Here is a 21603-nt window from a genome sequence, read left to right on the forward strand (position 1 = left end):
GGAGTGATTATGATGAGCTTAAGCTTCCCGTGTCGAGCAACCATAGTACCGTTTTCTGTAAAATCTTTTAAATAATGGTATTAACTAAATTATTGCTTTAATGTGCTCAGTTGGTGGCAATGAGTGTCAAAAAAAATCCTAACCATTTGATTAGTTTGTTACAGTCGCATTTTAAAAATATAAGAATTATTTTTTACGGCTATTCACTTCATTGCAAAATAATATCTTCTCTTCTTTTTATTCACTCTGAAGTGAAAATAGACAGGTAGGTATTTCATCCCTAGTCACGTTGTTTACCTGAAAGGGTTCCAACCCACACTGGCTGGTAACGGAGTATCACGTGTAACCCAAACGTCGAGTTACGAAGAAATTCCTTATTGTTTTCTTTGTCCCGAATAAAATAACTCCATGCCCAGATGTTATAACAAAGCGAACATTTTGGAAGTTTCTATAGTCTTAAATAGCCGTTTACCCGCAGTTTCACTCGCGTCACGTGGAAGCTAATGTCCGTACCGGCATAAAATATACCCTATGTCATTCAAAGAGAAAGTAGCTCGCGCACTGAAAAGAAAAATCTTTTGAGTAGTTTTAGAGCCTATAGGGTACATCATCCTCCGAGCCTTTTCCCAACTATGTTGGGGTCGGCTTCCAGTCTAACCGGATTCAGCTGAGTACCAGTGCTTTACAAGAAGCGACTGCCTATCTGACCTCCTCAACCCAGTTACCCAGGCAACCCGATACCCCTTGGTTAGACTGGTGTCAGACTTACTGGCTTCTGACTACCCGTAACGCCTGTCAAGGATGTTCAATGACAGCCGGGACCCACAGTTTAACGTGCCATCCGAAACACAGTCATTGGTGTCTAAGATATACTTAGAAGTACATACAAACTTAGAAAAGTTGCATTGTTACTTGCCTGACCTGGGATCGAACCCGCGCCCTCATACTTGAGAGGTTGGTCTTTTACCCACTAGGCCACCACGACGAGCCTATAGGGTACCTATAAAAAAAATGTTTCCTCTTTATTGACCGACTTCCTAAAAAGTCTTATTTAGAAATAGTCCTTAGTATTAAAGTATATAGATGACTAGCTACCGCCAGCGGCTTCGCCCGCGTGGTATGCTCATAAAAAGTAGCCTATGTGTTAATCCAGGGTATCACCTATCAGGGTATAACATACCGAATTTCAATCAAATCGGTTCAGCCGTTTTTGCGTGATTGAATAACAAACATACATCCATACATTCTCACAAACTTTCACATTTATAATATAAGTAAGATTAACAATTCATTTTCTTGATGGTGTTCTTACACAGCTCTTTTTCTACTAAATAGGTACTACAAAATCAGTTAACTTACCATGCCTTATCAAAACACATCGCCCTAGATTACTACCTTTTACGCAATCACAGTACTGAAAGTAGAAAATTACCTACCTATTCGGTATGACCTTTAAAATTTCCCCCAAAGCGGATCACGTGGCGAGAAGCCCCTGAAACATCGAACGGAAAATTGTTTGACGCACTCGCAATTTTCAAAACTTATAAGGCAACACTCTCATATTTAATTTTTTAAAAATCATAATTTATTTAAATAATACACACATTTACAGATATTTACCAAAGAAAAAAACTATCCTTAGTAAAAAAAAAAAAAAAAACGAAAACGAAAAATCTTTAAATTTTTTTCATAAGTTTATTTTCTTGTCATTTTTTTTTTTGACGGATCTAGCATAAAATGTCCTCACCCTAATCATATACTTAGTACAGTCACACTCAAAATCACCTGCGTAGTTGTTGAGAGCGCATGCGCGACTCAATCGATCCCTGACAACAGAGAGTTAGGCTCATTCGCCCGGTATCTACCAAATTGGTGAGTACGCAACAAATTTACCCGTGTACGGACTATGTGAACGAATTCCATTAAAAAGACGCTTAAAAAGGAGTGCATGTATCTTGCGGTGGCGTTAATTATAATAATTGCAAGTTTGGTCAGATTACATGTAAGTTCATTTTGAATATTAACCTGAGGCTTCGTCCGCTTATACTTTCTGTTATGTCCCTTTCACTGAAGTTCAAGGCACGCAAATTTTGTATTAAAGAGTTAGTTATTGATTTCTGCTTATCATTTGCAAAATGTCAAGCCACGTAATCCACTGCAAGTTTTGTTTATACGTCATACTGTTGCAAACACCAGATAAGACAGTATGTCACATTCCGATTCCAAATCCTAAAAGTGCCTTAACACGAATATTTGCAAACTTTTTATATTAGTTATTTAAGCAATATTGAAGATAATTTATCTAGTTATTAATAGTGATAAAAATAACATAAAATTAATAAATACCTAGTGTACTCTCACAACCACATGTTGCACGCCATCCGTCGCCACGTTGACAAGCATGCGCGTTGCGTCTTGCAAATCCTAAGATTTTCATAAACAAACTGCAATTTTAAATCGAAACTATGACCACACAACTACATTTAAAGGATTTTTTAATTTTATTATTGCAATACTGAATACGGAATTACGTCACCCAATAAAGTGAAAACTGTTTTCAGGGGGGTTTCAGGCTTTTATACAATATTTTTGCAAACAAATGAATGCTCTATTTGTACATTAATAGAAGTCAATTTAGTATGTAATTTGAATGCGTGTATAATCTGCGATTTTATCGCTCGTGAAAAGCTTTATATGCCACGTCACAATTTTTCGGTGTGTTTGGTTGGGTCGAAGGTTTTTCTTTCATTTATGAGCTATTTGTTGTTCTCGCGGCTTATGAGAAAGTTACTTCCCGCAGTCGGATTTAAAATAGTGTACATATTATTCCGATGAATAAACTACATGACTGTCAAGTTTCATCAAAGTCTATACATCTTTTCGTGAAAGAATAACAATTATTCACTATTGTAGTCTTTGCTATAATATGATCCATTTTCGTCAAAAATCTTCAATGCAGAATCTCCTACCTCCCTAAACAAAATACATTAACCCAGTCCTTCATTTTGGGGAAGGAAAGTATCTCAAGGTCGCGTCTGCGCGTTGTAAAACATTCACCTAAAATTGTACGCTCAATTTTGAACTCTATTACGGCCCTATTAAAACCAATTTAGGTTGATAGCAATCACTTGATTATCTTTGGGATTTAGTCGTCTACGTCATCACATGCACCCTTTATAAGTAGCCATTAAAATATTGCAACTTAAACAGGGAGCTTTCCTTTTAATTTTATTTTTATTTCATTTTAGTATTGCAAGTATTTTGTACATACTGAAAGACTCTGTTATCATTGTTTGAATAGGTAATTTCGTGTGAAATCACAAAAATGAGATAAAATGTCACTGGTACACATATGACCGTTTTCACCAACAGTCTCTTAACGTTTCCCTAACTAAGTGTCACGTAGAATAAGGGCTCCCCCAATAATAAAGGTTATAAGGGACACTTAAACTTTGGTGAAAACGAAATTCGTATTAAGTGTTCCCTAAATGCTCTTAGGAGATCCCTAAATTTAGGTATTTGTTGGTGAAAATGGGCATTACATTATTTACGATCGAATCGATCGGTTAAAAGCTTTTTTTTTAATTAGTAAACGGGATATTTCTTTCGAATCCTGTTTTGGCAATGTGTTATGAACAAAGGTCTCAAACTATTGAAGATGTTTTTTATTTATTATATAAAAATATTTATTTGTTATCTTTTGTAAAAATGGGCTTGATACTAATGTTTATTTGCGAGTAACAACGATAAAAAATATTGCATGATCTCACCTCGCGTAGCAACGTAGCGCTACGACAAGTAATGTGCTACGAGGATATTACGGTTTCAGACACAAATCGAAACTGATTACTACGAAATTTCAGGAAAGACTTGTGATGTTTTATTAACATCAAAAATTGCTTAGCGTGCACTTAATTAATTTTTACTAATAGTGATCTAGTTGACTTTTTATATCGTTACCAATAACAGTCATTGCTGGATACAGGTTTCAGTGTTCCTTGCCTACTTATAAGTACAACTGTCTGAACAGTTTCTTTGGATGTGAAGTGCTTTTGAAAGATACTATAATTGCTATTTTGACGTGTCAGTACCAATGGGTAGAATTTGATTATCAAACTATTAAACTTAGTTTAAATCAAAATTAATTTGTGTGCGGAAATTTTGCTTGCGACATACAATCCAGTAGACCCTTTTTAACTTATCTTAGCCCAAATATAGTTTTTCCGTGTTTCCGATACTGGCAACAAGAGAGGCCAGTTTTTTTTACTGAAACCAATATAAACCTAAGTTAAATTTTGAAATACACCATAAATACCATAGGTTAGTATAGATGTTAAAGTCACCTCTGTTCTGTCTAGGACATCTGTGTAATAAGCATACAGTACTTATCTCCTGCACAATCACGCGCGTGCGCTCTTCCCTCAAGCCTCTAACACAGTTTCATGCAACACTAACATTTATGTAGAGGCAATAAAGTCCAAATTTGTACGTCAACTTTAAATGCATCCCTGTTTTCGTGCCCTCGAATTGAGCCGGGCTCTTCCGTGCAACAGTTCGTCGCGTTCAGTCGATCGGTACGGACTCCGTGTTATACAACCTTATTTGAACCTTAACCATCAAGATTTAAAGCTCAAATTCCTTTATTCTTTTCTTTTACTCGCGCGTTAAATTTCTCGCGAATGGAGCTAGTACCTACTTATTTTTTCAACAGCTTAAACGAAGCTACGGGAACGATAAATGAAATTACCGAGTTCGTAACTGAGTTTTGTAATGTAAACCCTTGTTCGGACTTTTTTACTCTCGATTATTGGAAAAACCTAATTTTTAATAGCGATTTGTTTAACTTGCAATTATGGAAACAATTCTTTTACAACATGGAGTTTGTCAATACTGATTTTTGGCGACATTTCTTTCACGCTGTAGCTACAAATTCTAATTTATTATTTCTTCTCATTTCTACGTGCGTGTATCTTTTCATTCACGATATTGTCGTTATGTTTTGTACGCGATTTCAAAGAGTATTCCTGTATTAGTTCGACGCCGTTAGCTGTTATGTAAGTACCTAGATTACTATAGTACAAACTTCCTAATTTCACTACTGAATTTTGTCATATTGAAAATGTAAACAATAGCAGTTTCAAATCTCCCCTCTGTTCATTCACGAAGTAAGATGACCTTCGATAACAACAGTGAGAACCTACCCCAACATTCATTGTCTTAAGCTACTTCCAATGACAGCTAAGACTTAACTTTGCAAAACCAAAAACTTTTAGATTTTTTTTACTGAGGAAGCATACAATTTAAATGCATATAAAAATAAAAACATTAAGTACAGATCTCTGAAAAAATATAAAGAAGCCATTTACGACTCAAAACTGAACATTCTAGAATGTTATTGATTAATATTACTATCTAGACCCCAGATAGAGCTATAATTATAGTTCGGCCATTCAGAGAATGCGTTCCTGACACGTCGCGATTGAACTGACGACGTAACTTTGCAATGGCGTTGCAGTTACGATAAAAATATTTTTGCTGGTTGTTTACCGTTTTAACAATTGAGGAGCATTAAAACAACATTATTATATCAATAATCAATGAATGTTATAATTTTGTGCCAAACTGAGTGTCAAATAACTTGGTAAACAATATTTTTCTAAATCTATACTGCGCTATTACAAGGTTATGTCAGCGGTTTATATTTTGTAGTGCTGTGCTAAAAATAACAGGCAAGTATCGTAATCTGTTCTTATACAGTTATAATATAAAATAATACGTTTTGATTTTCTTTTTAAGAATTGGAAAATAATGGACTATAAGACTTAATTATAACTTTTATGAAATATAAAAATAAAACTATGACCAAACCGCATTTTTATACTTAGACTAGCTGTTGCCCGCAACTTCGTCTGCGTGGGCAATATAGAATCGTCAAAATACTACTTATCCCGTAGGTGCATTCTTTCACGTGACAGTATAATTAGGATTAGCACTTAGCAGTCGCATAGATTCATTGATCAAGGTTGTGTTGTGGATGTGACCATTTATCTAAACAAAAGAAGTAAAGTTTGTGACGTTGTGAATATCTCTGGATCTGGTCAGCCAATTTGGAAAATTATTACGTATGGTGCGTAAGCAATTTTCACAGGAAACAGCTATAATCTATGTCTATATGCTTTGAGTCTGACAAAGCTGTCATTTGTACATTTTTTGCAGCTGCGGCGACTAATTAGAAGCCAGAAAGTCTGTCAGTCGTACCATGGATATCGTCTTGTGTAGTTGACTGGATTGAAGATAGGTAGATAGGTAGTCGCTCCAAGCAAAATATTGGTACTCAAACAGATTCGGTGACTGGAAGCCAACACCAATATAGTTGGGGAATAGCTGGATGGATGATAAAATGAGTCATCATCATCAGCAGGCGCATAGGGTAGGATAGTTTCACTACTGGGGAGAAACACTTGTATGACGGGGATTTTCTGTGCACTTACTCACTATGGTAAGGCTGACCCCACATTAGGCGTGCGCGATCATCGGGCGTGTGAGTAGCGCGGGCGTCGCGAGCGCGCTGCGTGAACGTCGCGTTTTGCTGCCCTGCGGCATGTGTGAAGAGTGCAAGCGACGCGCTCGCGGCGAGCACGCGGCGCTCGAGTTGCGTTCTTACCCCTTCGCCCGCTATCCCCGCCGCCCGCTAAACGCCTTAGCAGTTAAACGTCAAGGAGAGCGGCGCGTGCGCGCCGCGAGCGCGCTACAAATGCCGCAGGGCAGCAAAACGCGACGCTCACGCAGCGCGCTCCCGACGCACGCGGGGCGCCCGCGCTACTCATACGCCCGAGGATTGCGCACGCCTAATGTGGTGGCCTAAGCCGGGACTTCATCGAAATGTTCACGAATAGGCAAAATGTACGTATCTGTGAGAGTCCACTTCATGTGTTCGTACTTGAAACCTGCAGTTTTGCCAAGATTTTCAAAATGTACGCTCGCAATTTGTCATTTCTTGGTGGAGCCAGCAAATCAAAAGAAACATAAGTGTTGCATACTGTGCGTCACTACCGCACAACGGGAAAATTTCGCTCTTGCGGAGGACGTTTATATACCATATTTTGTGTCACACGTAAACAGGACGACAGTAAGTATCCACCGAAACACATTCAAAGATCTGATGAACGAACAAATCAGACCTGACCTGGTCACCTTGGCCAATCAGAGCTCTATGAAGCGATAATACGCTTTGGCTCCTACTGTTATTGTGGTTTCTGAAAATTTATTCACCTCATTCAACGATGAATGTAATTCTGATGGTACTATTAAGAACACTTGCTTAGCGCAGAAGCTGACGTTGGCAGGTCAACTCTTTTGACTTCTCGAATAGGATACCATTGGTTTTTGTGCAATGCACACCTGCAATGCATTCTGGATTAGGATAGGATATAGGTGGATAGGATTTGCAACAGAGAACAATTCTGTCTTTGTGATTAAATGACATCAAACGTAGTTTTATATAAAAGGTGTTTTTTTTAGACTTGGCTCGGGTCTTACTGAGACTGTTCGTAATCGTGAAAAGTGTATTTGCGATCAGAAGTTGAAAGTAAGCATGTCTCTGGTATGCGGCGCGTAATTTGTACGTTTTCAGACGCATAAAGCATTTTACATGTGTATGGTATTAAATAGAGAAAGCTCCTATTTCTTATCTGCACTTTGTATCTGGGCTTGTTTTTAAAGCTACAGAATCCTACATTACCTACCTCACGCTTAGCAGCGCTTGCGAGAGATAGATCCTCATTTCTTCTAGGATTAAGTTTACATATTTTGCATCAGAAAAAATAATTAAGGTCTACTTAATACTACTCACTCAAAGTAATTTGTTTTAGGCGATTATCACACTGCCCCGCATGATGCAGCGTAGTGCGTGGATGCGTTTTTTTTTCCGTTGTATGGAAATATCTCCGTTTGTATGGAAAACACGCATAGTCCAACACACTGAAAATGCATCCACGCGCGTTCATGCGGATCACGCACATACATGCGGAGAAACACGCACCCCCGCGCGTAGGTGCGAGGCGAGACGCAAGGTATGGCACACTGAATCCCGCAATGCCGCGCGTGATTTTGAATGGGCGTGACGTGTATATTTGAAAATGGAACTCGCTGTGCGTGAATTTACAAAACGCACCTACGCGCGTGAGTGCGTGAAAAACCCGCACGATGATGCAGATCTGCACTCCCGCAGGAACGCGCGTAGGTGCGTCGACACGCAAGATGCAGCGTGATGCGGGGCAGTGTGAAGATCACCTTAGGCGATTATCACACTGCCCCGCATGATGCAGCGTAGTGCGTGGATGCGTTTTTTTTCCGTTGTATGGAAATATCTCCGTTTGTATGGAAAACACGCATAGTCCAACACACTGAAAATGCATCCACGCGCGTTCATGCGGATCACGCACATACATGCGGAGAAACACGCACCCCCGCGCGTAGGTGCGGGGCGAGACGCAAGGTATGGCACACTGAATCCCGCAATGCCGCGCGTGATTTTGAATGGGCGTGACGTGTATATTTGAAAATGGAACTCGCTGTGCGTGAATTTACAAAACGCACCTACGCGCGTGAGTGCGTGAAAAACCCGCACGATGATGCAGATCTGCACTCCCGCAGGAACGCGCGTAGGTGCGTCGACACGCAAGATGCAGCGTGATGCGGGGCAGTGTGAAGATCACCTTAAGGCCACCACATTAGTGGAAGATAAGCTAAACTATGTTTATGAAAAAATTCTGATATGAACTCCATCTGTAACTTTAAATGATAATTAATTGTTCCACTAAAGTCATCATTTTTGACATAATGTTCAAAAAATAATTTAGATGGCACCGTTTTAAATTTGGCTGAGAACTATTAATTTTCTTTTCATCAAGGTAATAATTATAGTTGGATTTTTATGTGGCACGGCAAACTGACAAACACTATTGAAATGTCTATCGAAAAATTACACTACGTGTTAAAATATGGTGAAATACGGAAAATACACAACTCCATCTGTTGAAATAATAATCCTCTATAAAGAATGTATGGTAATATTGTCATTTACCACCTCGCTCCTTTGACAAATTTGATGTATTTTATTTACCACAGATTTAGCACAGATGGAGCTACTTTAACCTTGGCTAAACAAAATTTTCATATTTTTTTTTTCTTCCGAAGTTACTTATAAAGGTGTGATTTTCTGTGTAAAGATTAAACCCACCAAAAACATTAAATGTAAAAAAATGCCAAGTCTCTCGATGCAGTCTTTCCATCGTAAAAAGTTTTGAGATCTCATAGAAGCCAAGTCCTATTCAAAATATTTTGTAGTTATAAATCAACATTTAGTAATTGTATCAATAGTTTTCTTTATATTATAATTATAGTGACTTGGCAATGAGCACAAGAAGAAACAAATAAAACGGCATATTTGGAGGAGTTGAAAGTTACACACACCGCATGCGTAAACATTAATATCACAAAATTAATTTTCTTTTGGTTTATCCGTGTCGTCCCAACCGAATTTCGGCAACGGCAGTCATTCTTAGTGCACTCTCGATTTTTTTTTTTCATTTACTTTCATAAAGCGATGGCATAAGGTATTCTTAATTATTGTATTGGAGCATGTAGTCGGTAGTGACCATCATGATTCACACATAACAAATAATCTGATCACTGGTCTCGTCAGTAACATTTGCACATAATTCCAGGCAGCAAGCAGCTTTTAATTTGTGCTCATTGCCAAGTCACTATAATTATAATATAAAGAAAACTATTGATACAATTACTAAATGTTGATTTATAACTACAAAATATTTTGAATAGGACTTGGCTTCTATGAGATCTCAAAACTTTTTACGATGGAAAGACTGCATCGAGAGACTTGGCATTTTTTTACATTTAATGTTTTTGGTGGGATCTCATTTATTTTTTGTAAGTGTGTTTCTTTCTTTTACTTTTAGGTGACCTCACAATTTCTTGGACGTCAGCTACTGCTTTGCTTAGAACCCATTCTCTATCTCTATCTCTTTTATTTCTTCTCTGAGGCTTCGTTACTTCTAAGGTAGACAAGTCTGGGCGATATATACTTCGGAGTCGATTATATTCAGCTATTGCTGTCTCCTGAGCTTTGACACTACTAAAATTCACATTTATTAAATGTAATCCACCCAAACTAGTCACTCTTGAAAGGGCCACGTATGCTTGACCGCAGGTAAAAACTGAAGAACCTATATCCATCATTGCATTGTTTAGGCTTAGCCCCTGACTCTTATGTATGGTTATAGCATAAGCTATGCATATGGGGAATTGTTCCCGATGAACATACGCTCTAGATATAATTTCAAATTTAGTTTTAACAGCACAAAGTTCATATGAGTGGTCATTACTAAATTTGATTACTATTGTTTTTACTTTCTTTAGGTCCTCAGGATCATACTTTACACTTTGTACTATACCGATGGAACCATTTACTAAACCTAAACTAACGTCAATATTTCTTCTTAGCATCACTTTTGCTCCTATTTTTATAACTATATTCTCCTCTAGGCCTGCTGTCATAGAGGCATCATCTTCATATTTTCTTATGCATTCGCGAGCCCTTTTCAATAGATGTTTCGGACAATCTATACTATCTCTGGCAGTAAGTTGTATTTCGGGGGTGGGAAGGGAATTAAGCATAGCACTGTTTAATTGTTGGCACATATTTTTGGTAGGTAATAAGCAAACTGTATCATCAGGAAGATTCGATAAATATTGGATAATTTCACGTAATCTGTTTTCATTGGAATGAGAATTAAGAGTAATTAATCGACTAGTTAATAAATCACGGTCTTTTTGTAAAGTAACACCTAATCTTATTCTATTTAACATTTCAACGAAGTTAGAGTCATTGAGCTGTCTCATGTTGATAGTGAGTTCGTCATAGTTAAATAACTCAGCCCAGAGATTAGGCATACTCAGAGAACCTAAGAGTTTATGAGTTTCGGCGACAGTCAGTTTTGTAAAAGGAGAACTTTCTCTTACTGGAGGCAGTTGTAAGAGATCTCCGAAAACTAACATGTGTTTTTTTCCAAACCACCCATTTTCGTCTTCCCCGCTATCAAATATTTCAGACAAGCGTAAATGAATATACGTTAGTGTAACATTTGATATCATTGACACTTCATCTATTATAAACAACACTACATCTTTCAAATCTGATCTCAACACCTGAAGGACTTCGTCAGAAAGTGGTTTATATTGAGGGGTTTGCTTGTGCTCTACAGGCAGCTGCAAGAGACGATGTATAGTCAAGCCATTCACATTGAATGCAGCTATTCCTGTAGGAGCACTAATAGCGACTTTTTTATTTAAGAAGCTTTGTACCCAGGCTTTTAAAGTTTTTATTAAAAAGCTTTTGCCAGTGCCACCAGTTCCACTTACAAAGCAACGTAGAATATTACCGTTATCATTAGCGTTATTTATTGTTTTTGTTACCATGTCGAATACTCTCTTTTGATCAACGTTAAGCTTTGCGATCATACTTTCAATATTTTCATCAGACTGCTTATCTTCTACTAGGTTGATTCGTTGAAAGTCATCCATTGCATTAACTGCCTCTAAAGCTTCAAAATGTAATGGGTTTTCGGGGCCCTCGTCATCATCAACGTTTTCTTTGTGCTGGTTTATTTCGGCAACTTTTACTTCTATCATTTCAAAAGCTTTCTCCATCTTGTACCTCGATTCTAATCTTGCGTTACCATAGTCGACTCCCTCTTTGAGATCATCTTTTGATACGTTAAAAGCCTCCGTATAAGTTTCACATCCCATCTTAAGTTCATCCAGGGAGCGCCATGGTTTAAACAAGAGAAGCAATGAGAAAAAGTATTTTTCTGGTGTCTGCTCTACGTCGTACAAATAGTGATTAATCAAATATGGTCTATTCCTCCTTTTTAAGAATTTTTTACCGTCATGTAACTCATAATACTCAACTTTGGTAGAAACTGGACGTGATCTAACAATGTCGTAATTTTGGGCAAAACTGTATAAATTAATTGGCTCTAACTCTTTAGGCCTATTTGGGTAATAGTCATCAATCCAAGACTCATAATATATATCAGTAGACTCTGGTTCAAGCATCATCATGTCAGTCTTAGATTTAACGCGTCGGTTTCGATAAATATTTACGTCAAGCCATCGAATTGTTGTATTTGGGTCAGTGCCGTACAGAGGAATGCCAAGCAATGTATCACTTGCTTCAAGGGCTCCACACTCTCTATTAGACAACCCTCTAAGTCCAATATTAAATAAGCGGCTTCTTAAGGATTTTGTTGAGTTCAAATCTTCGAATAAATCAGTTGTGTGGGTTTTTTCACTTTTGGTTGTATATTTTGTGACGTAATAATTCAAGATAGCTGTTTTTTCGCCAACGTATTGAATGTCGGTATTGCCATTCCATGCTAGCAAAATTGCAGGATTGTAATCATTAACCATTGACCACTCTTTCTTCCGGACGATATTGTAAAGTCGATTATTAGGGGATAGTGTTTTTCTTGCAGCTATTGATTCAACGATGTCTCTAATGCTAATGGCTTCTGTGATTGGGCGCGGAAACCCAAATCGACAGACTGACACAAACCCTTTTCTAGTCTTTTTTTTTCGCATGCAGTAGCTATTGTGTTTATGTATTTGATATGATGTGACTCTTTTGTACAAAGTAGGTGAAATGTTTCTATCCGGTATAGCACAAGTAATGTACTTTGTTATGAATGAGGCAACATCTTCAAGTGAGGACTCGTGGATAATAGGGGCATCTTTAACCCATAACATTAAATGAAAATGTTGCGCTCCACGAGACTGATATTCACGTCTCCAAAAGTAATGTATAACCTTTCCAAGTGGCTCATCGGATGACATTATAAAATCCAACATGGCTTTAAACTTGTTATCAATGAATCGGGAAGTGGAAACGGGATCTAGCGCAACTAACTCACTAATGCTTTTGTTCGCCATTTCAGGACCATTGACCTCCTTAAGATATTCACCTAAATCTTCCCACATCCATTCCGAAGGACTTATGGTTAGAAACCAAGTTGCAGGCCCGTAATTTTGTGTCATGCAGTTAACATCGTTTCTTGGTTTTTTCCAAAATTGTTCAGTGTTTCGTAATCTGCCAAATATTGCTGTCAGGTCACCTTCCAACTCTTCTTTATTCAGCATATCAAAATACTGTTCTACGGTCAGTTTGTGCTTTTGATTGACACAGTTCATTTTATAAAATATCCCTGAGTTAATTTGACGCAGATTTGCATCATTTAATAAAAAGAAAAGGTATTGCTGATTTAGGCGAAACTGAGAATGCTTCGACTTTAGTCTGGCTTTGATAAATTCACTAGATGTTAACTTTTGCTGACGGACATGAGACTGCCCATATTTGCCTTCTACATAGAGGTCAGGGAAGCATTTTACATCTAAATCTTTATCTCGTGAATCTATTGGAGCAGCGTTTACCTTGAGCATCTGGTATAGTTCCGAAATGGGAGCGTTTCTTCTCCTTTCGTTCAAAGGGTAAATTGTGTACTGTTCAAAGTTATCAATTTCTTTTTGAGAAGTAATTTGAGTAAGAAGTGCACTGTTGCCTTCTACAGTCATGTCATCTGCCGGAGATTCTGATCGATCAACTATATGTTGCACATTGTCATTTAAATGGCTAATTAATTGTTGGGGAGAATCGGGTAGATTTATTTGGGAATATAGAGCATTTTTACATTTAAGATATTGCAATGCTCGGTAAACCTTATTTACATCTACTATATCTTCCCACACTATTTTTGATTTTGTTGGCATACCTCGTACCATGATAAAGAGTTCCGGGTTGGCAAGCGGATTTTCTGGTGTAGGTAGCTTTTTTATTGTTTCTTCAAGAGGCAACGGCAGATGGAAAGTTCGGCCTTTTACTTTCTTCACCATATGGTGATGAGGTAAATGTTTGTTTGCAACGGGGTTCATTGACATCACTACTTGAAATGCTTTAGCACGTTGAATCAATATCTTTTCAAAGTCATTTAACTGGCTTATCTCTTGTGGAACAGTACTAATGTAAAGATCGTTTAAAATACAGGTTGCTGGCAGTTGATTTGCTCTAATCTTTTGTAAACATAAATGGCAAATCTGTGGACTATGAGTTAAATTATGTTTGTTATAATATTCAACTAGATTACTCCAAACAGTAGTGTTGATAGGATTTCTTAAGCGGTTCAGAGAAGAAACGTCTCTTATGAAACAAAGTTTCGTACAAGACATGCATTCATGCTTAGGAGTATCAAGACTTTTTAGTTTTAGGGATTTGAATGCGACCTTATATTTATTAATAATGTCATCTTCAACAATTTCAGTCGATTCTTCATTGTCCAGAATCGTACTGCCGATTGTTTTTGGTATTCCGTATTCTTTTAACTTTTTCAAATCTGTTGTTTCTAATGATTCATCTATATCATTCAAAAGTTTACAAATACTTAACACTTGATAAATATATCTTGAAATAGTTCTCAATCGTGGAAAATGCGATTTTACAGTATTTATGTAAGTTAGGTATTCAAATATTACCTTTTGTTCGATTAACGCGTAGTATTGGATTATAGTTTTGTCCGCTAAGTGTTCAAATATTTTTGTTAGTTTTCCGATAATATTCTTATCTAGCGAGCATATATCATCACAACAAGACCAAACTAGACTTTTACCTTGTTTTCCTATATCTCCAAAGACAGCTTTTCCAGCATCGTTTATTTTAATAGCTTTTTCCTTGGTACCGTATACTTTGTAGGTTTTTTCTCCGTAATATGGCTCTTGATTATCTCGGTGCTCTGATTTTCCCAGAAAAGCTTCTAATTTGTCTGTCAAAGTACTATTTGGGGGGCATACACTGAGTTTTTCTAATGATATTTTAATTTTTTCTTTTAACTTGTCTACGTTTTTAGTAAAATTCCCTAAAGCTTGTTGTCTACTATGCACTGTCCATTTTATTATTTTCTCTGCCTCTAATCTATCATTAAGTATTTTGGATAGTGCTTGAGTATATTTTTCTAAATTATACAGTTTTAATTTTAGTTTATCGTTTGATCTTTTCCTTCGAACTGATTCAAGATTCAATTGAGGATTTAAATCTTTGTAACGAGCTACAGCTGCCTGATTAACTTCGGGATGCAAGGCAGTATAACGAGCTACAGCAGCTCGATGCACTTCTGGATTCGAGGCAGTATAGCGAGCTACAGCATCTCGATTCACTTCCGGATTCAAGGCAGTATAACGAGCTACAGCAGCCCGATGCACTTCTGGATTCGAGGCAGTATAGCGAGCTACAGCATCTCGATTCACTTCCGGATTCAAGGCACTATAACGAGCTACAGCAGCCCGATGCATTTCCGGTTGGGAACGGCTGTACCGGACCAACGATTCCTTCCGTTTTTCTGGATTGTTCTGGCGATAACGGGCAGCTGCTTCTGTCAATTGTTGAGAACGAGAGATATTTGAGGTTTTTGGCCTGCCACGTTTAAGTTTTTTAGGCCTTCCCGCACTTTTACGATTTTTTTCACTAGCTTGGGTCGAGCTAGGAGAATCAGAAGTATTTTCATCTACCTGAAGATCTGATACTATGAAGTAATTATCGGGAACGAGTACTTCGTAATGACCTCCTAAAAAATTCCCAGTAAATCGTAAACGTTTCACTGGTTTCCTAGGATCATCACCGAATGATCCCTGCAAACGACCATTTTGGTAAACTTGGAAAATAAAGGGATACAATGCAGCGGCCGCTTTAAGTTCGGATACGGATCCATAGGTGGTTGTTTTCAGCATTGCAGCTGAATACATATCTGCATTGATATAAACGTCTCCACGTTCGTCGCAGGTATAGACTTGCATGTCATCCCAATTCTCCACTACATAATGGACGACAGCACGCCTAATATCGTTTGACGACTGAAAACTCCCATACATGCTGTATGACAACGAATGAAATAAACACGACCCATCTCCAGGAATAGAGATGACTCTGTGTGGACAAAGGTCGCCATTTATGTACAATATTTCACGTTCCATTACACTATATTTACAATTACTTCTATAACAATAGGGCTTAAACTTATATATATATGCAAACTAAATAGAACTAAACTAACTAACAAATAACTAACTAAATAAATATATATCTACTAACTTACAAACTATAACTAAACTAAATAACACGTAAAGTTCTCCGAATATCAATTATCACTACAATATTATTTAGTTTCGAAATGGGTTTTCATAGACAGATGGCGCTATCAAATGAAAATTATCGAATTATTTTGAAGTACTACTTACACTGCGCTTTGTAACGAAACCATAGCGCGATTCAGACAGGTACAACGCCATCTATCGAGCGCGCATACAATATTTATCGCAATACAATGGAGTTTTAGCTTTATTAATTTAATGAACTTTATGTATTAATTTGTATTAATGATAGTCTATGTATTACATTTATATTATTCTTTTCTATTCTATGTATGTATTCATCCAATTGAATAGGTACTTGAACAACGAACAAAGTTAACAATGCAGTCAAAATCCATACATAATGTTCTTGCCAAACCGCAAATATAAAATTGTTTTCTATGGCATATAATTTTTTAATGTTTTTATAATTTTTCCTTTATATGTGGCTAATGACCTATCTTGGTGCAAAATTTGAAGTTTCTAAGTCTGCTAGAAGTACCTTAGATTTTTGATGATCTGTCAGTGAATCAGTGAGTCAGTGAGTGACAAAATGGTGTAACTTTGATCGACCGTAACTCCTAAACTATTAATTCATTTGGCGTGTAATTTCGAACTTAAGCTTGTTCTAATGCCTACTATTATTCACCGAAAACCTAAACTCCTAGCTTTGTCCACGTCGAAGATATAGGGGGGGCGAAACAGCCGCGAACCGCTTCGAGAAAAGATGGTACGGCCGTGCCCGTTTTGCTCGAGACTTGGCAGGGGCACTGCCGTGCCCCCAGATAATAGGCCGATCAACTAATATAAGTACAACATTCAAATGTACAGTTTTGACAAATAGATTGCGTGTCGTAATATTTTACATCTTGAATTCACAAAATTAATCATATCTTTTGATAGAGTGAATCGATTTCGATGAAACAAAAACTAAGTAATACCCCAAGTTACGTAGAATTTTTGTATATAAGCATTGTCTGCATTTAATTCGTAGATTTTACGTGAATCGCGAACAAACAAACAGATAAACAGACAAACAGACAAAAATGACAAAAATTATGGAAATGGGTTCTGTTAGTTATCCTTTAACATACTAGCAATTTTTTCTGTCAATTTCTTCAATGTACAAAAATTACTTTTCTACAGATTTATTATATGTATAGATTAAAAATGGTAACCCCAAATGGCGTTATGGGCCGCCATTTTGTGACGCTAAAACAGTCGTCCGTTGTCGTTTCGTGCGCATAGACCACGTTTTTCAAGTGTTTTCGATCTGTTTTTATTTGATTACCCGGCTTTTGTTAGACCGAGATATCAGGATTGATTCTGTTATTGATAATAATATAATTATACATGTAGGCGAAGATGATGATGAAGACACCACCTCCTCAAGCAAATCGGAGTCTGATTAATATTCTGTTCGCACATTCAATTCAATGTACTTGTAACAAAGAATAAATAAAACAATTTTATTATATGAATATTACCTTTTTTTGGTTTCCACTTAAATAACTAAAATATAAAACAAATGATTCCGCCAATTTAAAACGAAAATAATCTTAAAATAATGCGGCGGTTCATTTTGAAGGAACGGTAACGAACTCAGTGTTATGTTGTGCCCATCACTAGTCGTGACTAACTGATAGGTGTCAGGAACGCATTCTCTGAACGGCCGAAGTATAGGTATCAATCACAAAGTACCACGCGACTGCGCACTGCACATAGGCATCTAACATTTACGCATACAATATTTAACCCTATTTGCTAGAACATAAGGTATAAAGTCCCAATTGCTTGGTTGATGCGTTTCAAGCCTTGTTTTTGAAATCTGTGCAACAAACGACACGTAAACATGATACAGTTCCGCGGCGACTCCTGAAATGTGAAGTCGTTGTAAAATGGACACTAATTGACCAGTAATACGGTTTCTATTTGCTTTTTGTCTGCTTATAGTACGTACCCCTGAGAATACGGGAATCATAAAACTCATGAAAAATTTCTTATTTTATTTTTTCCTTTGAATAAGTTATCCATGTATTTAGCGCTTTGCCTCATTATCATCATAGCAAGTTTGCTAAGGATACATGTAAGTTTTTTTTTGTCTTATTTTTAAGCATATGAAATTATTTTCTCTTTATAGAAAAAACTTGAGATAGAGGAAATGAATCATGTTTTCAATGCAATAAAATCCAAAATAAGCTACGTGATGTAAACCGACTTTGACTTTCTTTGTGTCTTAAGGAAGCCTGTTGCGTCTTGAAATAATACCGCGACTCTTAAGTCTGCCAAATTAAAGCTGGATTTCAATAATTTAAAACTTTAAAATAGACCAAGAAGTACGTTATTTCAAAAAATATGTAGGTATTATGCAACTTCCATCAAGTACACAATAAATCAATATTTCCCTCAGGTACAAGTCCCTAGATAAAGCTCTATATTACTTCATACATATCCTGTGAAGTGCACGCCTGCGCGTTGCACAAACGCCTATAACATCGTTGCCACAGAACTTTCGACTGTATACCCTGTGTATAGGGTTGAATATGAAATGTCAGTGGGAACTGCGTTTCTGGGTTTATCGCAAGGACTGCCAAGATGACCTTCAGTCACGGTCACCTCTAACACTTTCTTCGCATTTAAAATTTCCTTTTGTTTACTAGTCGGAACGTAGTTTGTACATTCTGAAAATTGACTAAGCTTTTTTGAAATATTTGACTTTGCAATAATAAGTACCTATACTGCTCCATTATATTAAATTCTGGTGTCTGTACATTATTTTATTAAATATATGCAAATACATACATCAAAAAAATGAGATCTCAGGCATTTTATTAAATATTTGACAGATGTGCTATTATTATACTAACGAGCAGTTTCATTTCATTTCAAATTCATATAGGTATGTTTACATTTAAAACATACATGTCGTATTTTCCGGAAGACAATAAGGGCCAAAGTTTCAAGAGTATTTTGTAAGACTGTGCAAAAATCGTGAAACTGACGCGGAAACTTTTAATTGCCATTTTTGATAAAATTAAAACTATCTCAAAACAGTATGCAGGAGCTTAAAGTTAACATAACATAATACATTACTTAACGCACATTTCAGTCGATCAATAAAGCTATCAGGTAGCTCTCAGGTCCCCAGACAGAGCTATTTGTATTATTATATAAGCATCAATCAATTGCAATACCACGCTTGCGCGTTGCACAAAAGCCTCTAACACAGCTGCAAACAAAACTCAACTTTATACCTAGCTACTTAGGTTGAAAATTCAACAGTAAAGGTTGGTTTGTGCACTGGTAACAGCGACGGACATGATAACGCACTGTAGTTTCACGGTCACTTTCCAGTTATGAGGTCGTATAATTTCAGTAAATAGGTTTTTGTTATTTTTTTTTTTATTATTATTTTTTCTTTTGTTTTGAAATTTAAAGTTTGAGTGTTGGCTGGCTGTCTTTTTGTTGGTGATAGTGAGTTTCCTGATCGAGACACAAAAGTAAGATATTTTGAATCTCTCTCTTTGAATATCTGGCAAATATCAGAAAAAAAAAGTATTTTTTATATAATTTAATAATAAATATATACATTTGGCTAATAATTAATTAATATTAACAAATACATATCTATAATATAAAAATGAATCGCAAAATGTGTTGGTAAGCGCATAACGCGTGGACCAATTTGGCTAATTTTTTTTTTGTTGTGTTTGTTATTGTCAGGAGAAGGTTCTTATGAAAAAAAAAATAGGGTAAAGTATAGAAGTCAGTTGACGGGAGCAAAGCCGCGGGCAAAAGCTAGTATCAAATAAAAATTATGTTCTAGAAGTATTTTGATAACCTTGCCTACAGTGCTTAAGACTTTAATCTTGCACAACTAACTGCACAAGAAACATTTACATCTCAAATCTGTGCTTAAGTATATTTATTATGGATGTTTCGCGTTGTCATCGATTTTTCTGATGAATTCATTTTCGTGCTACGTGAAAAATATGTACAAATAAGTCTTGTCTCCTAAACCACATTGAGAACCTCCGTTTTCGATACCAATTCAATTAACTTGAACATAGACATACAGGTTGATGTATAGCGTACATACAGCCATCAAGCTTCAATCAATATTCACTTCAGATAGGTACTTAGGCCCCTGGACAGAGCTCTAAATTAGGCATCAACTCGATGCAGCGAGCGCCTGCGCGTTGCACAGAAGCCTCTAACAACTTGCCACGCCACATACTGCTGTATGTCCTAGCAAATAAGGTCGAATATAGCACGCGATCGATAGTTGCGTTTCCCAGCCCAAGCTTCATAGTTGTGCACCGAGCAACGCGTCACTTTGTGCAACAATTCCGCGTTGACTAGTTTGTTGCGCTGTTGCATTCAAATAAAGACTTTATCTAGCAGCTAATAAATATCAATTTTGCTTGTTGTTCACCTACTTACGGTGCAGTGAAAAATACCGCGTCATAAATTTTCAATCGCCAGTTTGAAATTTTAATTTTGAGTGAAAGTTTTTTTCGAATTAAAGCTGTTGACTAAAACGGGTTCATGTATTTTGCAATTTGCCTCATCGTCATAATAGCAAGTCTGCTAAGGATACATGTGAGTTTTTCATTGAATATTTTGGCTTTTTTTTTTCATTGATTTTTTTGATATTCATGTTATTTATTGTTGGACAGGGGCTCTAAAAATATAGAAGCAGTAACAATAAATAAATAAACAAATGTTAATGCAACAGCTTTTTTCCTTGAGTTTGCTGCGCGCCTACAGAAAACTTTATAGCCACCATTTTGATTCGGGTCTTACAAAATATTTTATGAAAAATACTTTAATAAAGATTAACAAATAGATGAAATAGAAATATATCTTTACTATTACTTGATCACGGTCAGATTGCATATAATTTAAGATATTAATACCGATTCTGATTGTCCAACCATAGGTTTATTTTCTCATATATCTGAAAATCTGCGTTTCATATACGCATATCCTAGATATAGCTTTTAATTAGGCTTCAATCGAATGCAGCCTCCCGCGCTTGCGCGTTGCCCAAAAGCCTCTTATACGGTAACACGCAACAGGAAACTCTATCCAGTGGTAATAAAGTTCAATTTTGTACGCAACTGACAGATGTGATCCTTTGTTCCTGAAACCGGGCTTGCATTAAGAGAGTTGCAGGTCATCATTCACAGTTAATACTCGAATGAATAAAGTTATCCGGGTGGTGAAAATTTGTATGGTTAAATATGGTGTTTAATCGGACTAGTAATTTGTTATGAAATTAATCTGAAATTGTAAGTGATAATGTACTTTGCAGTGGCCGTTATCATAATAGTTGCGAGCTTAGTCAGA

General features: G+C 36.7%; 1 protein-coding gene across 6 annotated transcripts in view; it reads left to right on the plus strand.

The window, feature by feature from the left end:
* Window positions 1–1853: 1853 nt before the first annotated feature.
* The window catches only part of LOC124629918 (neuroendocrine protein 7B2), a 31127-nt gene continuing 11377 nt past the window's right edge, over window positions 1854–21603 (plus strand). For 2 of the 6 annotated variants that reach the window (XM_047163585.1, XM_047163589.1), the window contains exon 1: window positions 4535–5054. Coding sequence is in view for 1 of the 6 variants with exons in the window: in XM_047163590.1 (XP_047019546.1) it covers window positions 18284–18337 (54 nt within the window). In the remaining 5 variants the exon portion in view is untranslated. Of the gene's footprint in view, window positions 1873–4534; window positions 5055–18111; window positions 18338–19610; window positions 19752–21603 lie in introns of those variants that run through there. The other 4 variants (XM_047163588.1, XM_047163590.1, XM_047163586.1 and 1 more) reach the window with 4 other exon arrangements.

Source organism: Helicoverpa zea, chromosome 4, assembly GCF_022581195.2.
Source record: "Helicoverpa zea isolate HzStark_Cry1AcR chromosome 4, ilHelZeax1.1, whole genome shotgun sequence".
NCBI classification, from domain to species: Eukaryota; Metazoa; Arthropoda; class Insecta; order Lepidoptera; family Noctuidae; genus Helicoverpa; species Helicoverpa zea.